The sequence below is a fragment of the Apodemus sylvaticus genome, chromosome 3 (assembly GCF_947179515.1).
Source record: "Apodemus sylvaticus chromosome 3, mApoSyl1.1, whole genome shotgun sequence".
Lineage (NCBI taxonomy): Eukaryota > Metazoa > Chordata > Mammalia > Rodentia > Muridae > Apodemus > Apodemus sylvaticus.
The window spans coordinates 130,872,854-130,898,889 of NC_067474.1; the positions used below are offsets into that span (position 1 = coordinate 130,872,854).

The window sequence follows — 26,036 nt, forward strand, 5'->3', positions numbered from 1 at the left end:
CAGGGTTTCTCTGTGTAGCCCTGGCTGTCCTGGAACTCATTCTGTAGACCAGAACTCAGATATCTGGCCTCGAACTCAGATATCTGCCAACCTCTGCCTCCCAAGTGCTGGGATTACAAGCGTGTGCCACCACCGCCTGGTTTGCCTGTACTTCTCAAGCACTGGTGTTACGGGCATGGACCAACAAACCCAGTTTAAGATATTTTTATATCAAGTCTATTGTTTCCCATTTACTTTTCAACTGCTTTTTGGCTTGATTAGTAATAAAGCTTTAGAAATTTAATCAACACGATCTGCTTTCCAAGTAGTAAGACATCCATTTTTGAGACAGTCTCATCTTGTAGCCCATCCTGGACTGCAGTTCTCTGTGGCCCAGGCTTGCCTTGAAATTTTGATGAGCCTCTATCTCAGCCTCCTGAATGCTTGAATTGAATATATGCACCTGGCTTAAAATAAAATCTGTGGCCAGGTGGTGGTGGCCCATACCTGTAATGTAGAGGCATTTTAGTGGCAGAGGCAGATCTCTGAGTTAGAGGCCAGCCTAGTCTATAGAACTCCACAGAGCTCCAGGACAGCTAGGGCTGTTACATAGAGAAACCCTGTCTTGAAAAACCAAAAAAGAAAAAAGAAAAGAAAGAAAAAGCAAACAATTACTTTAATTTCTTTTCGTGTGTGTGTGTGTGTGTGTGTCTGTCTGTCTGTCTGTCTGTCTGTGTCTGTCTCTGTGTGTCTCTGTGTACACGCAGCATTAGTGTCCAGTTACTGTTGTGTTCGGAGCCACCTTACTGTCTTCTGAGCTTCTGCTACCACACTGCTTCCTGCAGGCTGACGGGCCTCTGATCCTGTACCCACCTCCTGTGCTGGGATTTCTGGCTTTCTATGTGGCTTCCAGCGATCAAACCCAGTTGGGCTTTTGAAGCTAGCGTGTTTACCCGAGTCTCCCAGTGCTGTTGTGCTGTTGGTCATCCTGCTGCCTCAGCCCACGAAGGGCTGGGTTATGTCCAGGATTCCTCGTTTTCAGAGATGCTTAGATTTCTGTGTTTATCATTTTGTCTTCCGTCTTTCCAAAAGAAGCATTGTCTGACACATGCTCAGCATTGGTCACTCCATGCCATCCTCTTGGAAACCATCTGTCTCCTCCTAGCTATAACCTGGGCCTGGGCAGAACTGCCTTCCTTTATTTCTGTCTTTCTGAGAATTTCTTCCTCTTTCCTGTGTTGCTTGCCCTTGTCCCTGGATTTCTTCCACCATTCATGGTTTACACCCCTATTTCTGAAGACTCCAGCCCTTACTGGCTTTTTAAAGAAAATAGATGAAAGATGAATATTTTGAGAATGTCCATGCTTGAAAGTGGTGTATCTCACCTTACTCTTGAGTGATGACTTAGATCTGAGCTATATATTTTTTTAAAGATTTATTTATTTATTTGTTTATTATATGTTAGTACACGCCAGAAGAGAGTCAGATCTCATTACGGATGATTGTGAGCCACCATGTGGTTGCTGGGATTTGAACTCAGGACCTTCGGAAGAGCAATCAGTGCACTTAACTTCTGAGCCATCTCTCCAGCTCCATGAGCTATATTTTTTAAGATTTTTATTTTATTTTATTTTTTTTACACTAAGCACCAATAGAACACGAAAGGCTTCCTTGACATCCCCTCCCCTTCCCCACACTCTACCCTTTTCTGAGACCTCGGTTATACTGGGGCTTATTACTCCAAACTCTGCCTCATAACAGCTTCTAAACACATCTGATCCAGTGTGCTCCTTGAAAACCTCAGTTAAGACAGCCAAGGTTTTGGGGCAGTGGTGACACATGCTTTTGGTCCCAGTACTTGGCAGGCAGGAGCAGGCAGAGCTCTTGAGTTCCAGGTCAGTCTGGTCTACAGTGTGAGTTCCAGGATCTCCATTTTACAGATAGGAAAGGTGTGTCTCGAGTGCTCTGCTTGCAATGCAGGTAGTAAGAGAGAGTACGCATGGGTGCCAGAGTCTCGCTCAATGCTCGGAGTAACCGGAGCATCGGAGATGTTATGTCTTCTAGGTACAGCCAGGGACACATGACTCAGTGGAAATTGTGATTTTATTTGAGAGTTACAGTAGTGGAATGAGTTAGAATCCCTAAGAAGTTAGGTGTGCACCAGGTGCCCTCTAGAGGAGCATCAGGAAATGCTGCATGTGCTGGCTTCTTAAGTTAGGGGTGCTTTACTTCCTGACAAGGGGCTCTAATTGAGACCTGAAGAAGAGTGGGTGTTTGTGATGTTAGAGACATGAGACCAGGGAATAATCTGCATCTTTTTTTTTTTTTTTTTTTTTTGGTTTTTTGGATTTGGTTTTTTCGAGACAGGGTTTCTCTGTGTATCCCTGGCTGTCCTGGAACTCACTCTGTAGACCAGGCTGTCCTGGAACTCAGAAATTCACCTGCCTCTGCCTCCCAGAGTGCTGGGATTACAGGCGTGCGTCACCACCACCCGGCAATAATCTTCATCTTAAATTGACTTACTACAAAGCTTAAGTACCAGGGATTATTTTAAATCCCAGTTCAGTAAAGACCTCCCTCAAGATAACCTAAACATTTGAAACCTTTACACATATGTGTATTTGTTGGAAATTTACCAAGAGAATACATATTAGCTAAAGACCAATACATTTTCCTCCAAGATGATAGCCTAATTAAGGTTTGATTTCCTTTCTTTTTCCTTTTCTTTCTTTTAAGATAGGGCTCTGGTATTTAGACCTGGCTGCCCTAGAACTCCATTTAGAGCTGGCTTCAAATTTGATGTGGTCCTCCTGTCTTTGACACCCAAGTGCTTGGATTTCAGGTGTGTACCACCATACTTAGCAAGGTTTAATTAAAAAAAGGAAAAAAAAACTGTTTCAGGGAGAAAGAACACCAGGTGGAAAGGGGAAGGGTGGGGATTTAAAAACTACACGGCCTGCTTTGTGATAGCACTCCCCGTTTCCACTGATCTAATGGGAGGAGGTTGAAAACCACAGACACCTGGGTTGTAGTAACAGCTAATCAATCATTCACACATTTCTACCAGGAACCTGCCTGAGCACATCTGAGGCAACTTCAATTCCATAATTTCATGTAGTAAACTGTACATCTGAGAAAGCCTGTGGCTTTTTTTTTTTTTTGGCTTTTTTTTTTTCCGAGACAGGGTTTCTCTGTGTAGCCCTGTCTGTCCTGAAACTCACTCTGTAGACCAGGCTGGCCTGGAACTCAGAAATCCGCCTGCCTCTGCCTCCCAGAGTGCTGGGATTATAGGCATGCGCCACCACCGCCCTGCAAAAGCTGTTTATTACTTTGGAAATTTAATACCCATTCTTAGAGACTGTCCTGAAGTAAGAATAATTTATTAACTACTTATGGTCATTTGAATATAAAGTTTATTTTCCATAGCGTTAACTGGAACATTTGTTCTGAATATCTCAAGAAAATCTAGTAGTATATCTAGATTTCTAATCCACACAACCCACCTTGAAAGATAGACAACATGAGTTTCCTTTACTATTGAGAAACTTGACCCTCTATTGAGCAAGCTTAAATAATATATATATCCCAGCACTTGCTTGCCTGGGTACTCATCCAGAGCTAGACCCTGTCCTAGACAGGGCTTTGGTTTTGCTTTTGGTGTTTTGTTTTGGGTTTGGGGTTCTTTTTGTTGTTGTTATTGTTGTTTTGTTTTGTTTTTGTTTTTCCAGACACAAAGTTTCTCTGTGTAGCCCTGACTGTCTTAGAACTTTCTGTAGCCTAGGCTGACCTCGAACTTACAGAGATCCACCTGCCTCAGCCCCCCAAGTGCTGAGTTCAAAGGTGTGTATCACCACTGCTTAGTTTTGCTTTTGGTTTTGAGTTTTGGTTTTTTGAGACAGAATCTTACCAATACCCCAGGCTAGCCTCTGACTCTCAACCTTAGCCTTCTGAATTCAGTATCATGCCTGGAGCTGTTCCTGAGGTTTGATAAACTTTGATATACACTTGTACCCGTTGCTTCTACTTCTGAAAGTGCAAATTTCACTTAAAATGTTGCAGTCTTCTATAGTACTCATGTAGAATCCTTGTCCTGCAAGTGTGCAGCTCTTGTTTCTTGAGGTCTTTCATTCCAACGTTCTGTGTAGCTGAGGGTGACTTTGAACTCCTCATCCTTCTGCCCCTTCTTCCAAACTGATGGGATCACAAGTGTGTGTCAGCATACCCAGCTGGAACTTGAGAACTGTAGGGAGACTATTCTATGTCTACGGGCATGTGAACGGGGAGCCTGGCAAAACAGAGGTCTAGTCTGTGCTCAGCACAGTAAAACTGAGGAACTCCGTGGACAGGGAGCCAGCCCTGCTTTTGAGCCTTTTGCCTTTCTGAGGTCATTGGTCATTCGTGCTGTTCTTGCCATTTAGAAACCACATTTGGTTATTGCTTAGGTAGTGTTCTGAGGGCAGACTACTGAAATCTGTTTAGTCCATAATAAAGCCTGTTACCTTATATTGCACGTCTCATTGCTTCTCTTAATTTAAAAGTGGCAGAGTTTGTAATTCTCTATTTAATCTACACAGGAATTTTTCTGTAGCCACAGGCAAACCTCATATACCCCCTGCCTCAGTTTCACAATCCAGAAAGCAGTGAGAAGGGTACCAACATGCTAGTTGTTAGAGGTCTAGCTATTTAAATCCTTTGATGTAAAGGGCAACTATTGTTGTATGTTTTATAAAACAGCAAACATGCTACAACAAAGAACAGATTATGGTGAAATCCCCTGGAGACAGCTTATTAGAAAATTGAATAAACATTCTATTTTTAGATGTGCAAAAAGCTAAACATAAGTTATTTTCAGTAGAGTGTTTGATGTCCTTATCAAATTACGAATCTCTGTCAGTCTTTCCTGGGAACCTTTCATTTTGCCCAAGGTTTTGTTTTGTCAGATTTCTATCTGTTTGGAAAGAGTAAGTGTAATCTGGTCAAGGGAAGATCTGAGAGCTCGGTCCTGACTTGTCTGAAGACTTGTAGTGAGTGGTGACTGATGACTGCTGTGGTGGGCTGCAGGATAACCTGATGATCACTTCTTTGACACTATTAGCTTTGAGAAAGTTCCAGGTGTTGTGGCAGAAAGAGACTGTGGTTTTCAAAGCCTTCTTCTTCTTCTTTTCCGTTTCTTCTCCTCACTTTGAGGATCCTCATCAGAGATTGTCTCTTGCTGTGGTCATCTCATAGATCCACAAGTTAGAACTGTTTCCATCCTGTTACCTCTCCGCTGCCGCGGGGTAGAAATCCAGTCTGGAGGGGGGCTGCTATATCGCCCCCTTTCTTTCTTTTTCTTTTTTCTTTTTTCTTTTTTTTTTTTTTTCAAGACAAGGTATCTCAGTGTAGCCCTGGCTGTCCTGGAACTCGCTCTGTAGACCAGGCTGGCCTTGAACTCAGAAATCCACCTGCCTCTGTCTCCCAAGTGCTGGGATTAAAGGCGTATGCCAGCCACCACTGCCCAGCTTGCTATATCCCTTATTTCATTTGATGACCCAGAAAACTTTAAGGCTTTGTTTTCAGTTTGATACCTTTGAGTATTTCTCTTCCTGAGAGGGAGCCTTTTTGTGGAGCAAAGGGCTATAGAGTAGTGGGGAATGATATAAGCTAGGAATTTTGATAGAAAGCATATACTGTCATCATAAACTTCATTGGTGGGTAACAACCTTCCTTTTTGACTTACATCTGGAAGCTCTTGTTAAGATGACCTTTCCTGCTTTGAATCATGATGTGAAATTGCAGCCTAACTAGTGAAAAGTCCAGTGCTGTAAAGTCAGTAAGTGCTCTGTCACTATGGCCTCGGTGTCAGTTGCTCTGAAGGAGCCGCTACCTCGTCACACTCATGGCTTATGCCCATCTCCTCCAAGGAGCCTTCCCTGCATTCTTACAACTGAGTCTCTCTCTCTCTCTTTCTCTGGTACAGGAGATGAAAGTTGTCAGATCATGGGCTGGGGAGGTAGCTTAGCTAAGGGATATATATGCCTGCTGGACAAGCATCGGAGCCCAGGTTTGGATCCTAGCACCAGTGTAAGAAACCGGGGACGGCAGAGCACTGCAACTGGAGGGTGGATTCCTGGAACTCATTGTCTGGCTAACCTTTCTACATCAGTGAGCACAAGTTCAATAAGAGATTGTGTGTCAAAAATAAGGTGGAGAACGATTGAAGACATTGCCTGTCATTGACCCTGCACTGACCCACGTGTGTGCATATGCTGAGCACATAGAGTGGAGAGGGCCTTGTCTTAGCTCTGGGTATCAGACTTCGTTTTGTTGTGACAGACTCTCCGTGTAGCCCTGGCTGTCCTGGCACTCGCTATGTAGACCAGGCTGGCCCTGAACTCACAGAGGTATGCCTCCCTCTGTCTTTTTTTTAAAGATTTATTTCTTTATTATTTGTAAGTACGCTGTAGCTGTCCTCAGATACTCCAGAAGAGGGCATCAGATCTCATTACAAATGGTTGTGAGCCACCACTCAGGACCTTTTTTCTTTTTCTCTTTCTTTCTTTCTTTTTTTTCTTTTTTTCTTTTTTCTTTTTTTTGAGACAGGGTTTCTCTGTGTAGCCCTGGCTGTCCTGGAAGCTGCTCTGTAAATCAGGCTGGCCTCAAATTCAAGAGATCTACCTGCCTCTCTTTCATGAGTACTGGGATTAAAGGTGTGCACCTCCACTGCCCAGCTGGGTATATTTTATATAAAAACAAAATAAGTAGTATAGCTGCCCTAAAAGGACAAGCTGAATCAATAGTAGCAGGCGAAGTGTAGCCATTGGCTCCAAGCTGGACTCTGGGTGGAATGGAGCCCTAGAAATGTATGATTACTCAGGCAGTTGCCAAGGTGTTGAGAGACAGTAATGATCTTTAATTGAGTAGTAGTGGTCTTTTTAATCATGATTAACTGGCTATAGATCTTTGTGCCTAATGATTTATTTGAACATCACCATGTATCCCATGTGTGATCCTGACTGGCCTGGACTCACAGAAATCCACTTCCTCTCTGCCTCCCTAGTGTTGATATTAAAAGTATATGCCATCCGGGCAGTGGTGGCGGCGCACGCCTGTAATCCCAGCACTCTGGGAGGCAGAAGCAGGTGGATTTCTGAATTCGAGGCCAGCCTGGTCTACAGAGTGAATTCCAGGACAGCCAGGGCCACACAGAGAAACCCTGTCTCAACAAAAACCAAATCCAAGGGGGATGGTGAGATGGCTCAGCGATTAAAAGCACTGACTGCTCTTCTGAAGGTCCTGAGTTCAAATCCCAGCAACCACATGGTGGCTTACAACCATCCCTAATGAGATCTGATGCCTTCTTCTGGTGTGTCTGAAGACAGCTACAGTGTACTTACATATAATAATAAATAAATCTTTAAAAAAAAAAAAAAAGGGGGGGCTGGAGAGGTGGCTCAAAGGTTAAGAGCACTGACTACTCTTCCAAAGGACCTGAGTTCAAATCCTGGCATCCACATGGTGGCTCACAACCATGTGTAATGGGATCTGATGCCCTCTGCTGGGGTGTCTGAACACAGCTACAGTGTACTGACATATAATAAATAAATAAATCTTTAAAAAAAAAAAAAAAAAAAAAACCAAATCCAAAAAACCAACAACAAAAAAAGTATATGCCATCAAACCAACTACATATACCCTCGTATCCCTATGCCATCAAACCAACTACATATACCCTCGTATCCCCTCCCCCCTTATGTATTTTTGATTAATTTTTATTTATGTATATAAGTATGTGTGTCTGTGTATATGCCACATGTATCCAAGTACTTTTGGAGGCCAAAAGAGGGTATCAAATCTCCTGGAGCTGGAGTTACAGGTAGTTTATGAGCTCCGGACGTAAGTGCCAGGGACAAAACAAAACTCAGATCATCTGGATAAACAGCAAGCACTCTTAACCATCCGTCCATTCCCTGGGTGATTCTTTAAATTGATGTGTGTGTGTGTGTGTGTGTGTGTATGTGTATACACTAATTTTGAGTTTAACTTACTGATTTCCTAAAACCTTGAGGCTCATCATTATATTACTTATATGAGTTCTTTCTGGGCTTTAGTATGGTGGTCTTTGTTTTGTTTGTTTTTTAAACTTGTATTTAATTCTGTAGAGGCTATATGGGGGTTACATGCTGTCATGGCATGTGTGTGGAGGCCGGAGGGCAACATGAAGGAGTTGGTTCTCCGCCCAGCAAGTGGCTCCCAAGAATCTTAGTTTTGCAGGCTTGGTGGCAGCACTATTATCTTCTAAGCCATCTTGTTGACACCATTTCTGTTTAAGTGCTGATACTATAAACTTAGAGTGAAATTTCCATAGATTTAGAAACTGGTTTCTCTAGTTATTGATTCTAGTTTTATGATCCAAGTAAGTTGCAATAAATTATTTCTAGTTTCTGTGATTAGTAAAATTTGCTTTGGTTAGTAAAATTTGCTTTGGCTGGGCAGTGGTGGACATGTCTGTAATCCCAGAACTCTAGGAGCAGAGGCAGGCCGGATTTCTGAGTTTGAGGCCAGCCTGGTCTACAGAGTGAGTTCCAGGACTATACAGAGAAACCGTCTTGAAAAAAAACAAAAAAAAAGTTTTTTTGCTTTATGGTCTAAAAATGTAATCTATTCAGAACATTCCACAGGCTGCAGAAATTACAGCTTTTAGGTGAAATATTCTATAGATATCTGTGAGCCCATTTGCTCTCTGCTCTGAAGTTTTTTGTTAATTTTTTTTTTTCAAATCTGGATGAGCTAGATGAATGTGGGGTATAAGTTATCCTGTCTGTCCTTCATGTCCTGTAGTATTTATTTTATGAAATTGACTGCACTAGTGTTTACTGCTTATGTACTGATATTTGCAATCATTAAGATCCTGAAGAGTTTTCTCTTTAGTAATATGCAGTGACTTTTTGTATATGTACGCCTACCTATATCTGTGTATATACATGTGTATATGCATGTTTGTATGTGTGGGGGCATAAGTATGTACCGGTGTTTTGGTATTTTGGTGGACAGAGGAAAATGACTCCCACCAGCTGCCCTCTGACACTCATGTTCACAGCATAGCATAGATCTCACTCCGCAATAAAGTAAATAAAATTTTTTTTTTTTTTTAAAAAATCAGTCAACTCTGAATAATGTTAAGGATGTTCTGAGCCCTGTAATGTCAGCCAGGATTTAGTTGTTTACCTAAAAATAAATATGTGCATACAGGTCATTAGTATAAAAATTTTCAAAACTTAGTGATAATAAATTTAACTTTTTATTTTTAGAGATCACTGTTTTATGGCATTTTTAAGCAAAGAACTAACTGAGAAACCCGGGACTGGAGAGGCGGCTCAGTGGTGGTGAGCACACACTGCTTTTTCAGAGGACTGGCTCTGATGCCTGCACCACCATGGCCATTCAGAACCCTCTGAATCCAGTTTTAGGGAATCTGATGCCTCTTCTGCACTCCATGGGGACAGGCACACATGTTGTCCATACCCTGACATACATGTAGGGGAAACCATATACATAAAATACTTTTTAAATAAATATGAGATTAGGAGTCAAAAGACTAGAATGGCTATTTTCAGAAGTTAACTGAGATGTGTAGAGTCTGAGACTGAAAAATGTTTGTTAATGAAGCAGTATGATGTTTTTATATGTGCATTTATTAAGGTGATTTTTATTTTAAAGATCCTTAAAGATGGGGCTGGAGAAATGGCTCAGTGGTTAAGAGCACTGACTGCTTTTCCTGAGTTCAGTTCCCAGCAACCACATAGTGGCTCACAACCATCTGTAGTGGAATCCACTATCCACTGCTCTCTTCTGGTGTGTCTGAAGAGTGACAGTGTACTCACATACAAAAATAAATAAATAAATAAATAAATAAATAAATAAATAAATAAATAAATCTTTTTTAAAAAAAATCCTTAAAGACTAGGGAAAGATTCTGGGACTGGACTAAGGTAGTACACTAGAAATAAGGAGGGATGTTGGAAGTGGAGTCTGGGTGGGAGAGGGAAACTTTCAGTTCTCGAGTCCCCAAGGCTTCTGATTTCAGGCCTGGAGAGCAGTCGTCACAGTGTGACTGAGCTAAGGGACACCTGAAGAATAGTTAGTTTGGGACCTAAGATTATCTATTGTTTTGCTGTTGTGGTTGTTTGTTTGTTTGAGACAAGGTCTCATTTTGTAGCCCTTAATGGCCTCAGAATCACAGGGACCCACCTGCCTTTGTCTCCTGAGTTCTGGGATTGAAGGTGTGCACCTACACACCCAGTAGCCATTCCTCCAGCACCTACACTTCGGTCTCAGGGATACTAAACTGGGAGCTGGCAGCCCCTTTGCTTGCTGTTGGGGACTACAGACTGGGAATTTTGTCCCTAGGCAGTTTCATCCAAAACTAAACCAGTGAAGTATCTAATATAGTTAACTGTGGAGCTTGTAAAAGTCTACAGGTACTTTCAGAGGTTGAATTGAGTTGGACCACATAGGAAAATGTAAATTGTGACTGTTTCTAGTCACACCGAGTAGCAATTCATTAGTTCCAGATGGGCAGGGATGGATAGGGAGCGGTGTTTTGGATTGTAGCCATTGTCTGTGGAAGTGATGGGTGGGTAAAAGCACGGTATTTTATTAAACCCTGACAATTTTTTCCCAGGGAGCTGTGTTTTTCTTTTTCCTTGATGTAGGAAATTGGTTGCCAGATTGTAGTATTTATCACAATCTGCCGCAGAACAGCTGCCAGAAAACAAAGCTGTTCCGGTAGCTCGGCTCTCCTCCCTCCATCAGCACCGCACAGACAAGCATCCGGTTCTCTATTTAACTTTGGGGGCCTCCCTCCCCCCTCCCCCCCCCCGTTTTACTTCATGGTTTTGGCTTGATTAAAAATGTTCTTGTAATGAGATATTTCTGGGCTTTGCTGTGGCAATGTAGTTGAGTTTTCTGAGCTTAATTTGTTTGCTTTAGCTAACACTAACTGGCAGCAGTTTGTAGTTTGAAATCCTGGGTGTCTTGAATTCTTCCTAAATTCAAAAGTGCTGCTTTCCCTTGGAGACTGTGTGTTTGTGTACTGTCAACAAGGCACACGTTTATCATCTTTCCAAGCTGTGCTTCTCACCCTGACACTTACCCTGGCTTCTTAGATGCAGGCTTACAACGAGATGTGAGGACTGTTGGAACAGTGAGTAGGTGTGTCTTTGAAGACTCAGGCTAGTCTCTGCCTAAGAGGCTGTTAGTGTTAGACAACACTGTTGGAGGCTGGTATGTTTAGATGTGGCATTCTGGATCACTGTTAATTCACAGTCCAGACAACCCTTGTTTATTCATGACTCGTGGTCACACATAATCAATAGTACTTCTCTGGCTCATTGGATTTTGCAGTTTGTTTCTCTTAGACTTTTTTCTTCTAGGATTTCCAGCTTTTTGAGGGTCAACAAATCTCTCCTCTGCAAGTGGTGGAACAGCTACTAGGAGGAGAATGTTTGGCTTGCTTTGAATCTTAGCTGGCCCTGTCTTTGAGACAGACACTCATGAGGGGCTGGTAAACAGCACCCAGTCTGCCCTGGGTCCTGCTTTTCAGACTGAGGCCTTTCTTTTCCTGCTGAGAACAGATGGCAAACAGCCGGGAAGGGAGAAGGGTTATGTCTTGTGGTCCTTTGGGGTTTTGTATTCATGAAGTGTGACAAAACTTCCTGAGGAGACAACACACGTGTCTACTCACCTCAGATAGGGAGCCCGCTACAGACCAAAGTACGGACACCACCAGAGTCCAGCTTGGTGAGGCAGTGAGTTTTATTTTTTATTAACTCCTGATTTTACTAACTAGAATATGGGTGAGGGGTTGTTTACAAAGAGTGATTCAAGATAGCTGTATCACCAAAGCTCCGCCCAGCTTGGGTGACAGCCCATGGAAGATGGAAAATCTGGAGCACACTGCACAGCCTGGAGGCTGCTCAACAGGCTGGAGAGTGGCCTTTCTAACTCTGGTCTACCCCAATCTACACCTCTTCTGGGCAGCAGTTGGTATTTGCAGCTTTCTTTCTTTCTCCTAGAGCCTTCCTGATCGCCCAGCTTCCCTTGGCAGAGAGGGACGCTACGCTCAGCCTTTATTTACTCTGCCATGGAGGGCTTAGTGACTCTGGTCAGTCTGGGGGGCAGGGACACACTTGACTCACGGCAGCATTAAGACAGGAATAGGATGGCTGTTATATAACAGTTCAGTAGGGAGAGGGTCATCTGCAGGCAAAGAGAAGTGAGCCCACTGGCCTGCTCCCAGTGTTTGCTGTTCACAGTGATGACAGATATAAAGACTTCTACAGATGTTGAATGAGGTCAGCACTTATTTCCCAAGACAACTTTGTCACCACTTCAGGGATATCTGTATCAGAGTAATTTTCTTTACTTTGAGGTACACTCGATTCAATTAATCATTAGACAGTCAACTTACAAAAACAGTCATCTTATTAAAGCAACCTAGGAAATAAAAGATTTTCCCCCCTCAACCAGCTGTCCTCATTATGATGAAGTGAAGCAACACTGTGCTACTGTACTGAAAAATTACATGCTAAAAATTAGGATTCTGCAGACTTTTTCCTCCTTGGTTTGTGTAAGTGCTGTCTGATTTCTTAATGTTTGATGTTTCTGACTAGTAAATTACAGGTTTATGTGGATTTTTTTTTTTTTATGTTTTTACAAAAAAGAAAGTTGTTGCCAGACAGTGGTGGTATACACCTTTAATCCCAGCACTTGGGAGGCGGAGGCAGGCGGATTTCTGAGTTCGAGGCCAGCCTGGTCTACAGAGTGAGTTCCAGGACATCCAGGGCTACACAGAGAAACCCTGTCTTGAAGAAGAAAGATAAAAATAAGTAAAAAAATAATTATAGAAAATTTCTTTTGGTTTTATAGCTGGTTTATTTAAATTGAAGTTTAAAAATTTGTTTTCTAGTCAGTTGCCATTAGATTTCTGTCTTCTGTGTTTATGCCAAAACCTAAAGGTAGAATGCTTAGGCAAAAATTTGCTTAAAATATATGACATAGCCTTGATTTCTCTTCCCAGTTTTCTAGTCCCAGTTTTCTCCAGGCTCCTTAATAGGGTCTGGCAAAGCACAGAGGAAAGGATTAACAGTATCAGACAAGTAAATGGTTGCAGAGGATAATCCAGTTTTTACTTGAACACCTCTAACACAGAAGCTCAAAATACTACAACAGCAGTCGTTAAAAAGCCGCCTGTGGTGGTGCAAGCCTGTAATCCCAGTCCTGGGGAAGCAGAATCTCTGTGAATCTGAGGTCGGCCTCGTCTACAGAGCAAGTTCTAGGACAGCCTGAGCTATGTAGAGAGACCCTGTGTCAAAAAAGGGGATGTGGGTTCCTTTCCTTATACAGTTGCTCTTGATGGTTTTGTGTGTATAACACAGGGTAACCTTGAGTTCCTAAACTGTCTGCCTAAGCCTCCTGAGTTTTCTAGTTATAAGCATCTGCTACTACACTCAACACAAAATTAACTCTTTTTGAATGCAATATTAGAAATTGAACCAATGGCTTTGTGCATCCTGGTAAGCACTTATTAACTGAGCTATGTCCCAAGCCTCCATCATTAGTTTTTATTATAATTATTGGGTGGTAATCAGAAATTCTACCATTATGAGAAAATATTTTATTCATTCATTCATTTATTCAGTGAAAGGGATGATACAAGAGTCTCACTTGGCCAGAACTAGTCCAGACTGCTACAGGTCCAGTGCAGAGGGTCAGCAGGACTGTTGTGGTTGTAAAGAAGACAGTTGGTCCCAGAAGTAGGTGGGGATGTTCAGATCTGTTGAGACTTCTTCCCAGCAGCAGCACACAGCCATCCCAGCCTCCATCCCGTCCGTACTTCTGCTCCTCCAGCCTCAGTGGGTACACAGGCTAATTTTTGTGTCTGTGTGTGTGATTCTCTTGCACTCTGCTCTCACAGCGCAGGAGCTTCAAGGAAGGCGCGCTAAAGCCTAAAGACTCTTCAGTGGTTTATCCAGTCATCATTTTTTTAGTTGTAGTAGAGATTAAATGTAGGATTTTCATGCTAAGTACTTGTCATGCCACCAAGCTACATACTCGGTCATCAATTATTAAATGCTGAGTGTATGCTAGTCACTGATCGCAAGAAAATAAATCCATAAAAATAGCAACAAAATGTTTATATGGTGTTGCTATAAGATTAAATGGGTACTTTGTATATGCTTCAGATTGTAATAGCTTATTGCCTAGAATGTGAATCACAAAGTATGAGCCATCATACTATTCCTTAATACTTTAGCAAAATAATATTGTTTTTTAGTTTAGATTTATTTTTATTTTATGTATGTCAGTGGTGTGTGTTTGTGTGTGTGTGTGTGAGAGTGAGTGAGGCACATGAATGCCTGGTGTTTTGAATGCAGTAAGTGTTCTTTTTTTTTTTTTTTTTTTTTTTGGTTTTTGGTTTTTGGTTTTTGGATTTGTCGAGACAGGGTTTCTCTGTGTAGACCTGGCTGTCCTGGAACTCACTCTGTAGACCAGGCTGGCCTCGAACTCAGAAATCCACCTGCCTCTGCCTCCCAGAGTGCTGGGATTACAGGCGTGCGCCACCACTGCCCAGCCCGCAGTAAGTGTTCTTAACTGTTGAGCCATCTTTCCTGCCCCTGATTGTTTTATAAAGATTTTTTTTCCAAAGTCATAGAAATAGTGTGATGGTTTTCTGAACAGTCCTTAAAGGTCTGGTGTCAGAAGTGTCTCAGGACTGCCCAGTAAGCTTCACAAGGGGGCAGCAGAGATTTCAGATTCTGCCCTAGCACAATTCCATTAGGACAATCCTATTTATTTTATTTTATTTTATTTTATTTTATTTTATTTTATTTTATTTTATTTATTTTCAAATGAGATTTAAAAATACTGTGTGGTTTGTGTGTTTCTAAGTTATGATGCGTTTGCCTTTATTTGACCCTTTCTCTCTCTCTCTCTCTCTCTCTCTCTGTGTGTGTGTGTGTGTGTGTGTGTGTGTATGTGTGTGTTATTTACTTTTCTGTCTTCATTTGACAGACTGATGTGCTGGTCCTGAGCTGCGATCTGATAACAGATGTTGCTTTACATGAGGTTGTGGACCTGTTCAGAGCTTATGATGCTTCACTTTCCATGCTAATGAGGAAAGGGCAAGAGAGCATAGAAGCAGTTCCAGGTCAGAAGGGGAAAAAAAAACCAGGTAAGGTAATTAAAACTTGTTGATTTGATAATAATTATTGTCATTAATCCTTTCATATGAGAAACATTTATTGGGAACCTACCGTGTACTGCAGCTACTGTGCTAGGAGTTTATTACAGAAAATCAAGACAGCCTCTGATGCTTAAATGTTTATAGCTACTAATTAAATTGTCGTATTCTTTTATATATGGAAAAGAGAGTTCAAAACTATTGCATTCTATTTAAGTCTCAGATAATTGAATACATGGCACTCAGCTTCTTTTTTTTAAGGTTTATTTATTTATTATATGTGAGTATACTGTTGCTGTCTTCAGACACACCAGAAGAGGGTGTCAAATCTCATTACAGATGGTTGTAAGCCACCATGTGGTTACTGGGATTTGAACTCAGGACCTTTGGAAGAGCAGTCAGTGCTCCTAACTGCTGAGCCATCTCTCCAGCCCCCACTCACTTCTCAATATCTGTCAGGAATCAGCCTTAGGACACGTGGATGCAAGCACACATGCATATCCATGCACTACCAAACCTGTGGCTACTCATTGCTGTTTATAAATTGGTATATATAGTTCTGCCTGCCTTGATACATAGCCTTTGTGTGGCCTAAAACTTGATAATTAGACCAGGATGTCTTCAGATCCACAGAACAGCCAGTGTTCTTAACTGCTGAGCCATCTCTCCAGCCAATCTGTAGTTATAGTGCTGGGGCCTTGGACACATTGCATATACTTTACCACTAAGCACAACCTCACCTTCACTTTCTTTTCAGATTTAATTTTCCTCTTTATCAGAATATATTTTTTTTTGGATTTGTTTTTTTCTTGAGACAGGGTTTCTCTGTATAGCTCTGGCTGTCCTGGAACTCACTCTGTAGACCAGGCTGGCCTTGAACTCAGAAATCCGCCTGCCTCTGCCTCCCAGAGTGCTGGGATTACAGGCGTGCGCCCACCCCCCACCCCCCCTTCACCCCCTCGCCCCCTCCCCCCCACCAGAATTTTTTTAATTCAAGAAGTTACATAATTATCTAAAGTATGCTAGAATAAGGAGCAGTTCTCCTGCTCCTCTGACAGCCACTGTTAACACTTGTAGCTAATGTCTTTGGCATTAACTCAGTGTGTCCATGTAGCATGTTGTTGTTTCATAATTTTAGGAATTAGCTGTTAATTAACAGCTACTTAGGAACTTAAAGTGTAGCTCTGTTACTGTTCCCTCTGCCCAAACTCCATACAGCTTCCTAATGTGGTTATTGGAATCTCATTATTTAACGATTACATTACTGTGATTATATGTAGTGTTGGCAGGCAAATCTTGCACATTTTTCTTTTCCGCTCTTCTTTTCCTAAATACTGACTTGTTTTATTGCTGCTGCTTTCTTTGTATTTATTACTAATCCAATCCCAGCCCCAATTGTGTGAATGGACTCTAACTACATTTTAGCATATTAGGTAACCCTTCAATTAAAATTATCTTCTTTTTTTATTGAGACATCTCACTATGTAGCCCTGGCTGGCCTGGGCTGGCCTCTTACAGAGATCCACTTACCTGTGCCTCCCAAGTGCTGAGATTAAAGACATGCACCTTGTTGGGTCTTTGTTTTGTTTTGTTTTTTGTTTTGTTTTGTTTTGATGCTGCTAAGAATCAACCCCTGGGCCCAATTTATTGAATTGTCCCAAAGTCTTTTTGGTACATCTCAAGTCAGGAAATATAACAAACCCTTGCCACTTAGACCTACCTATTCTTATCAGTCATGAATTGGATATTTTCAATATCTCCAAAAGGAATAAAAATCTCCACTGTCCACAACCATCTAAAGCATCTTAAGGCAGCTAGCTCTCTTGCTCTCTCTCTCTCTCTCTCTCTCTCTCTCTCTCTGAGACAGGGTTTCTCTGTATAACCTTGGGTGTCCTGGAACTCTATAGACCAGACTAGCCTTGAACTCAGAGATCTGTCTGCCTCTGCCTCTTGAGTGTTTGAATTAAAATCAGGTACTACTACTGCCCAGCTAACCAGCTTTTCATTTTTGGAAATTATTTGTCACTGCTGCAGTCCAGTTTTGAGTTTCTGTCTTTGTCTCTGTCTCTCTCAAGTTTTAAAAAAATATTATTGTGCCAGGTGTTGTGGCCCATGCCTTTAGTCTTAGCATTCAGGAGACAGAGGCAGCCAAATCTCTGTGAGTTCCAGGCCAGCTGATCTCTTTAGAGAGTCCCAGGACAGCCAGGGCTAGTTAAAGAGACCTTGTGTCAAAAAAAGGAAAAAAAAAATAAAGAAGAAAAGAAAAAGAAAACTCTCTAAGCAGGCAGTGGTGGCGCACGCCTGTAATCCCAGCACTCGGGAGGCAGAGGCAGGCGGATTTCTGAGTTCGAGGCCAGCCTGGTCTACAGAGTGAGTTCCAGGACAGCCAGGGCCACACAGAGAAACCCTGTCTTGAAAAAACAGAGGGCGGGTGCGGGGACGGAGAGGGAGAGAGGAAAACAAATTCTTTGAAATCCCTTATTTGGATTCTTGGTGTCTAGTGCCTGCAGTAAACTGTCCTGATGTCTCATATCCCAGGATTTTACATTAATGTTACCTTTCAGCGCTTGTCTTTTGTTTGGGTTTTTTGTTGGTTTGGTTTTTGAGAGACGATGCCCAGCTTCTTGTGTTTTCTGAATCTCTTTTTGTTGGGGGGTTGATCTGGGTATTCTGAGTTGGGGTGTTGTTATATATAGTGTGGGCTGTGGCCTTAATCCCAAGGTGCTTCTGCCTTGGCCTCCCAGGTGGAAGGGTTACAAGGATGCACCACCATGCCCAGCCCTGAAGGGTCTTTTCTTCATGAACATCATTGCTTGATTTGATGCTATGGGATAATCCACATAGGTTTTGTCTGCATGTATGTCTGTGCACTATGTGCATGCTTGGTCCCCAAAGAGATCAGAGACGACAGCTTCAGGTCCCTTGGAACTAGAGTTACAGACAGTTGTTAGCCTCCATGTGGAGGATAAGAATGGAACCAGGGTCCTCTTCAAGAGCAGCCAATGCTCTTCACTACGGAGCCATTTCTCCAGCTCCATTCAGTCTTACTCAGATGTCACTGTTACATTTTGGAACAGGGTAGGGACTTCCTTGGCTGCTTTCATGCCTGTGAGCTCAGATTTTCTGGCGGTTCCACCTCTTTTCTTTGCTTCTGCCTGACTTCCTTCCAAGGCTTTTACTCTGTGCTTAATTTCTACTTTGCATCAATTAATTAGTTAATTAATTAATGAGCAGGGTCTCTGTGTAGCTCTGGCTGTCCTGGAGCTCACAGAGCGCTGCCGGCCTCTGCTTTGCCTTTGCTCCTACTTTACCTCTGTCTGACAGCCTCTGCTCGCCGCCCTTCCTCCTCTTGCTGTGCTCTTCAGACTTAGCACTGCTTAGTGTGTTTTCCTTTTCTAAGGAGCCTCAAGCATTGCTTCAGTATCAGTATCACCTGCCATTGTCTCTAGAATAAAAGTCCAGGTGCTCTCCAATCCACCATGGGAACCTTATCTACCATCTAACTGCCTGTTCAGGCCTTCAGGTGCCTGCTTCTAATATTCTGGAAGAGGCTGTGGGTGCTGCTGTGACCACAGCTACCATTCTTTTTTTTTTTCTGAGACAGGGTTTCTCTATGTAGCCCTGACTGTCCTGGAACTCACTCTGTAGACCAGGCTGGCCCCAAACTCAAAAATCCGCCAGACTCTGCCTCCTACATGCTGGGAGTAAAGGTGTGCGCCACCACGCCTGGCCACAGCTACCATTCTTTTATTTATTTATTTATTTATTTATTTATTTATTTATTTATTTATATTTTTTTGGATTTGGTTTTTTCGAGACAGGTTTCTCTGTATAGACCAGGCTGTCCTGGAACTCACTCTGTAGACCAGGCTAGCCTCAAACTCACAGTGGTCCACCTGCCTCTGTCTCCCAAATGCCGGGATCAAAGGCATGTACCACCAGCACTTGGCTAGTCTGGTTTTTTTTTTGTTTTTTTTTTTTTTTGTTTTTTTTTTCCTTTTTTGGAGACAGGGTTTCTCTGTGTAGCCTTGGCTCTCCTGGAACTCACTCTGTAGACCAGGCTGGCCTCGAACTCAGAAATCCGCCTGCCTCTGCCTCCCGAGTGCTGGGACTAAAGGCATGCACCACCACCGCCTGGCTTCTAGTCTGGTTTTTGAATACAGTTTTCTGATGTTGTTTGGGACAGGGATAGTGTGTTTTGCTGGCTGCCCTGGAACTCACTGTGTAGGTAGGGCTGGCCTTGAAGTTGCTGTAGCCCCTCCCCTGTCTCTCCATACAGCATTCTTACTCACCTGTGCCATTGCTCCTGCTTGAGTAGTTTTGATTTGTTCTTAGTTTGAATAGCTTGTTTGTGTCTGTATAGTGAGTGGATATTTATCCTGTCTTTGTTGGCATTGGGATCATGCTGACTGACTTCATAAAATGAGTTAGAATTTTGAACTCCAAGTGTAAATAATTCTTTTTATAGAGTAGGGGTACAGTTTTACTCTTGGAGTGATTAAATACTGTAGAAAAGATAGAAGAGTCAATCAAATCAGAGAAGTAAAAATCAAGTAGGAATATTTGAATGTACAATAATTTTTGAGAAATGAAAGTTCACAGTTTCATTTGCTTTCTTGGCCTTGTTTGTGCAGTCTTGCTTCGTGGGTAGACATTCTAGTTAGTTACCTGTGCTGCTCCCAAGTGGAATTCACTTCCATAAATCAAGACAGATAATAAGCTTATCCAAGAGCCTATAATGGTTAGTCAGAGCTGCAGTTACTATGGTAACAATAAAGAGACAATACAGGGAACAGGGCCCAGAAGGAAGGCCATGTGGCAACAGCACCAAAACTGCCTGGCTGGGAATTCTCGCTCTCAGGACAGTCAAGTGACTCAAGGTTGTTGTGAGCCTAAGAAACGGAAGTGTTAAACGGTCCAAATTAGATCCAAAAATGCCATCTTTCTATTTCTCTATTAAGTTGATAGCTCATAATTAGACAGTCACAAACTTTTCTGTAGTCTCAAATTGTCGAGTAACGGATGAATTAATATATTTCAGAGCTGTGTGTGTGCCATTTGGAGTTCTTGTCAAAATGTAGCTTCAAATTGACCATATTTGCCTTTCCAATGGGTTTCACTATCTTTGGTTTTGGGGAAGAACTGTATAATTTTTCCCCATTCATATTCAAACACTACATATGATGATATGACCAGCTACCATATGATTGATGGTCTCAAGTGCTTCAGTCACCAGAGCTAAATGTTATACAATTCACACTTTGTTGCAGATAGACAAACAGCTATAGCCAACAGTAAAGCATACCAGGTATGGTAGTATGCAGCTGTAATCCATCTCTCCAGAGGCTGAGGCAGGACAGTCATGAGTCCAGCCTCGGTTATATTGAGACCTGTCTCAAAAAAGAGATGGGTAGATACAGACATGTATGTGTATGTCAATTCACTTGCACACATGTACATGCGTAAAAGCCAGAGGTTAACATCATGTGTCTTCCCCTGCCCACCCCCCCTTAAGGCATGATCTCTCACTGAACCTGAACTTGCTATTTCAGATAGACTGGGCTCTGTTTATCTTTGCCCCCACACCCAATACAGGGATTAGAGATGCCCATGCCACCACCCCCAGTTTCTATGTGGATATTGAGGGTTGATCCAAACTCATATCCTCATGCTTGCATAAAAGCACTTTATCCATTGGCCACAAGACACAAGAGTAAGAATTTGTTTGTTTGTTTCTTTCTTTCTTTTTTTTTGAGACAGAGTTTCTCTGTGTAGCCTTGGCTGTCCTGGAACTCACTCTGTAGACCAGGCTGGCCTCGAACTCAGAAATCTGTCTGCCTCTGCCTCCCAAGTGCTGGAATTAAAGGCATGCACCACCACTTCCTGGCTTGTTTCATTTTTTTTTTTAAAGATGTATTTATTTATTTTATATGGGCACACTGCAGCTGTCTTCAGACACACCAGAAGAGGGCATTGGATCCATTACAAGAGGTTGTGAGCCACCATGTGGTTGCTGGGAATTGAATGCAGAATCTCTGGAAGTGCAATCAGTGCCCTTAACCACTGAGCCATCTCTCCAGCCCTTCACTTTTTAACTTAAATTTTGGTTTGATTGGTTTTGGTTTTTTGGGGGTTTTTTTTGTTTGTTTTTTGTTTTTCAAGACAGGGTCTCACTGTGTAGCTCTGGCTATTCTGGAATTTATTCTAGACCAGGCTGGCCCTGAATTTACAAAGATCTACTACCTCTATCTCCAAAGTGCTGGCATTAAAGGGGTGTGTCTATGGCAACTTAAATATTTTAATAGCTTGGTCGGTAATACTGTTATTAATTCTTTGCATATATTAACTCATTTAATCATAACAAACCTATGTATTAATGACTATTAGTTCTATTTAACTGAAGAATAGAGGGGTTAATTAATGTACATATAAAGATATTAGTGTATGTATAAATATAAATATATAAAATATATGAGATTCATACTCCATGGACTAGCTTTAGAAGCTCAGTTCTTAATTGTTACACTATGTTTCTTCTGTGTATACATGTCTTTAGAGATACACACTGACCAGGTGGTGGTGGTACGCACCTTTGATCCCAGCGCTCAGAGGCAGAGGCTGGTCAGTCTATAGAACAAGTTCCAGGACAGTCAGGGCTACACAGAGAAACCCTGTCTCAAAGAAGAAAAAAAAAACAAACACCAAAGGACAAAAAGAAACATACTGTGTAGATGCTAATGTGAGTGAATATTTGTGGTGTGTGTGTGTGTGTGTGTGTGTTTTATGTGTTCCTGTGTGTTTGTGCACCTGTATTGGTGACCAGAGGTCAATGTTAGACCTCTTCCACACTCACTCCACCTTGTTTTTAGACAGAATCTTTTGTTGAACCTGCAGCTCTGATTCAGCTAGAGGAGCTGGCCATCAAGCCCCAGAGTTCTCCTGCTTCTGCTTCTGGGGTCACAAGTGCACACCATTTCACAAGATTGCTAGGGATCAAACTCAGATCCTCATGTTTATGCACCAAGCACTGACTCTCCCAGCCAAGTAGCACATATTATTAAGTTTCCAGTGTGCTAGATGTTATAGGAAATAGAAAGCAATAATAAATTGACCTTTGAGGTATTTATATTGCTGGGGGGGGACTGGAGGGGAAGAAATACACCATAGCATATAAATAATTGCATAGCAGATATGTAGTTAGTTAATCTTGATTGACTATGGATAATCTTTTTAAGATTTATTTATTTATTATATGTAAGTACACTGTAGCTGTCTTCAGACACACCAGAAGAGGGTGTCAGATCTCATTACAGATGGTTGTGAGCCACCATGTGGTTGCTGGGAATTGAACTCAGGACCTTCAGAAAAGCAGTCAGTGCTCTTAACCACTGAGCCATCTCTCTAGCCCGACTATGGATAATCTTAAATAATAGTATTCTTACTTTTACAGTGAACAGACCTATCATATTATGACCTAGATTATTTGGAAAGAGAATTCCTTGCTTTACTTTCTGTGAGATGTAGTAGACAGATAAGTCATCTGCTTTTTTAACTGGACTATATCTTGACCTCCCTTCGCTGCTGTTTCTCAAACTGATGTCCTCATGGGTGCTGGACAAATGCTCTACCATTAGGCACCCCACCCTCTTTCAGTTCTTAGGCTGGCCTTGACTTTGAAGTCTTTTTGGTCTTAGCCTCTCAGATACTGGTATTAGAGGCATGCATCATCATGCCCACCTCTTAACTCTTTATTTTTTAAATAATTTCATGTTTATAAAGTGGTTTAAAATATAGCAATTTGCCAGAATAGTGCAAAGAACTTATTACTTTACCTAGATTTTCTAATTTTTAACATTTGTGATATCTCTCTCTCTCTCTCTCTCATGTTATATATATATATATATAACAAAATAAGTTGTATGAAACAAAATAAGTTGTGACTTATTGCACTCTGCTTTTAAATGAGTATTTGTGAACCACTCCTCCTCTAGAAAATAGTCCCTTAAAACCAGAAATTGCACTGCTACAATGCTTTAGTCTATTACTTTATTTAGAGTTTACTGGTTCACCTAATAATATCCTTCAGAGCAGTATCAACATATTTGCCCCTTGTGCTGTAATCTTCGTAGTCTGTGACGTGGTGCTCATCATGACCCTCCTCCTATCACAGGCCTGTTTGATTCTAAGAGCACTCTTCGTAGGTCCCCTGCCCCTGATTAGACATGCAAGCAGGACAAATGGCTTGATTTGATTTTCTTTCTTTTATATGATTCAGTGGAGCAGCGTGACTTCATTGGCGTGGACAGCACAGGAAAAAGGCTGCTCTTTATGGCTAATGAAGCAGACTTGGATGAAGAGCTGGTCATTAAGGGATCCATCCTGCAGAAGTAAGCCCTAGGGATTGACTTCTTGGCAGTTCTTCCTTTCTTGAAACCAAATAAAACCACCCACCATGGGAAAGTAGGAATGAAAACTAGATTATACTGTGTGAAACTGAGAAAAGTATGTGAATGCTATCCCCAGAGGCAGGGCCCTGGCTTTCCTTCACAGCATGCACTTAGCGTGCCTTGTGTCTTTTCTTACCAAGGTAGAGCAAAGCCTCTGTGGGGAGAGCAGGACTAACCTTCTGACAGCGTTAGAGAGCCTCCTTTTAAAAATGTGCTAGAAAGCACATAGCCTAATCCACCATCTGTGGAGGTAGTATGCCCACGTCCTTAGGAAACAAAGCTCCAGGAGGTTGACATCTGGGGAATATGAAACTCTTATCTCACTAAACACAATTCCAAATTCTCTCCCAACCCATACAATGACACTTCTACTTTATCAGTTAATTTGAGTAATTTAAATATCTTCTATAAGTGAAATCCTATATATTTATGTGTTTGTGGTTGACTTAAAGTATACAGAACTTTGTAATCACATCACATTCTAGTGACAGGTGTATTCTGTATACTACTTTATTTATTTTGACATTTACTTATTTTTATTTTTTCATGTGTACATGCGTTTTTCCTGCATGTTTGTTTGTGTACTGTGTGCATGCAGTGCCCTTGGAGACTAGAAGGGGACATCAGATCTCCCAGAACCAGGGTTACCAATGATCGTGAGCCACTGTGTGGGTGCTAGGACTAGAACCTGGGTCCTCTGCAAAAGCAGCAGTTATTCCTAACCATTGAGCTCTCTCCGGCCCCTCCATTTCCTTCTTGCAGATCAGGATTACCCAACAAAAGCCTCTTGTTTTTGTTTTCTTTGGTTTGTATCTTGTTTTTTTCCTCTCCTAGGATGCTTGCACATGGTGGCTGCTTTCTTTCCTTGGGCCATTTTTTTCCTTTTCTTAAATGGAAAAGCAAACTTGGGTTCAGTGGCCAAAATCTGGTGATAGGATATGTTATCTTTATTATAATCCTTTATTTTGAATATATTTTTTGTTTTATTATTATTTTGTGAACATGTGTGTTCATATGTGTATGATGTGTGTGCTCTGGCATGAATGCCATGGCGTGCCTGTTGAGGGCAGAGGGCAATCTGTTGAGTTGATTCTCTCCTTCCGCCCAGCACTTGAGACACAGAGAGCATCTTAGTGAGCTCCAGGCTTAATATAAAGATATTATATGGAAACTGATTCAAAATCCATTAAAACAACAATAAAGGGATTTGAAAAAGATGTAAATCCAGAATGCTAACTAAAGAAAATTAGTGTCTCTAATCTTAAGTTTATGCAGCTGAATGTGGGTTTAGTTATTCTTTAGAGAATCTCCATTTTATTTCTGACAAGCATGTGTTTTTAATAGTTCAAAAGTGTAAGGTATTTGTGCCAAATATTTAATAAGAAAATCATGATGCTCTTCCCACAGTGTTTTGTGGTTCACTTTTAAATTCTAGTCAAGGGGTAAAGGGTGGATTTTTTGTTTTTTCCTGGAAGGGTAATAAACATTTAAAAACAAGCTTTTAAAGATATCTTTTTAAATGAAATAAATGTTCACAAGTTCATCTTGGAAGGTTTAGACATTTATATCTGGGAAGACAAGGACATTTGTCAAGACAGCAAAAAGCATGGCCAAATCTATTTTGGGGACTAAAGCTAGTGAAAAAAAAATGGTTTAAACTTTGATTGTTTCATATGTGGAAAGTCTTGAAATTCTTCTTATCTGAATTAGGAGTATCCCTATTGACACATAACCAGTTCCAATTCCAAAATCCTTCTCTCATTTTATGATAAGGAGGTAACATACAAGGACATCTTTCTAAGCCAAAATTGGCCAGTTGTGGTAACACCTTTAAACCAAGCACCCAGGGGGCAGAAGCAGGTGGATCTCTGTGGGTTCAGGGCCAGCCTGGTGTACATAGAGTTTCAGAATAGCCAGGGCTAGCTACATCATGTCACCTTGTTTCAACAACAACAAAAAGAAGGAGAAGAAGGAAGAGGAAGAGAAGGAAGAAGTTAAAATCAATAGCACTGGACTTTTGTTCTTATTTTTCCTTTTTTTTTTCCCCAATTCTGTAAAGAAACTTGGCTATGAAAACTCTCATGTCTTCAGACGTGACTAAGTGAACTACCGAGCACAAGGGTGTTCGCGACTAAGTCTTCCAGCCTCCGCCTGTGTGGTTCATCATGTTGTAACGTTCTGTTTTGTTGGATATACTGAATCTGTTACCACCCTTTCCCTGTTGCCCAGCTTCCAGAATGTGTGGTCTTGGTCTTTGTCCTTGAAGGTTTATATTTTTAAATTAAAAATAAACAAGAAGCTGGGTACTAGAGGTACATACCTTTAATCCCAGCACTCAGGAGACAAAGACAAGAGGATCTCTGAGTTTAAGGCCATCCTGGTCTACA

At 41.6% G+C, this 26,036-nt stretch overlaps 1 protein-coding gene across 1 annotated transcript in view; it reads left to right on the forward strand.

Moving 5' to 3' along the window:
* The window catches only part of Eif2b3 (eukaryotic translation initiation factor 2B subunit gamma), a 60,912-nt gene that overhangs the window by 6,276 nt on the left and 28,600 nt on the right, over positions 1-26,036 (forward strand). Inside the window, exons 4-5 of the mRNA XM_052177106.1 lie at positions 15,034-15,193; positions 23,478-23,589. Coding sequence (XP_052033066.1) covers positions 15,034-15,193; positions 23,478-23,589 — 272 coding nt within the window. The remainder of the gene's footprint in view (positions 1-15,033; positions 15,194-23,477; positions 23,590-26,036) is intronic.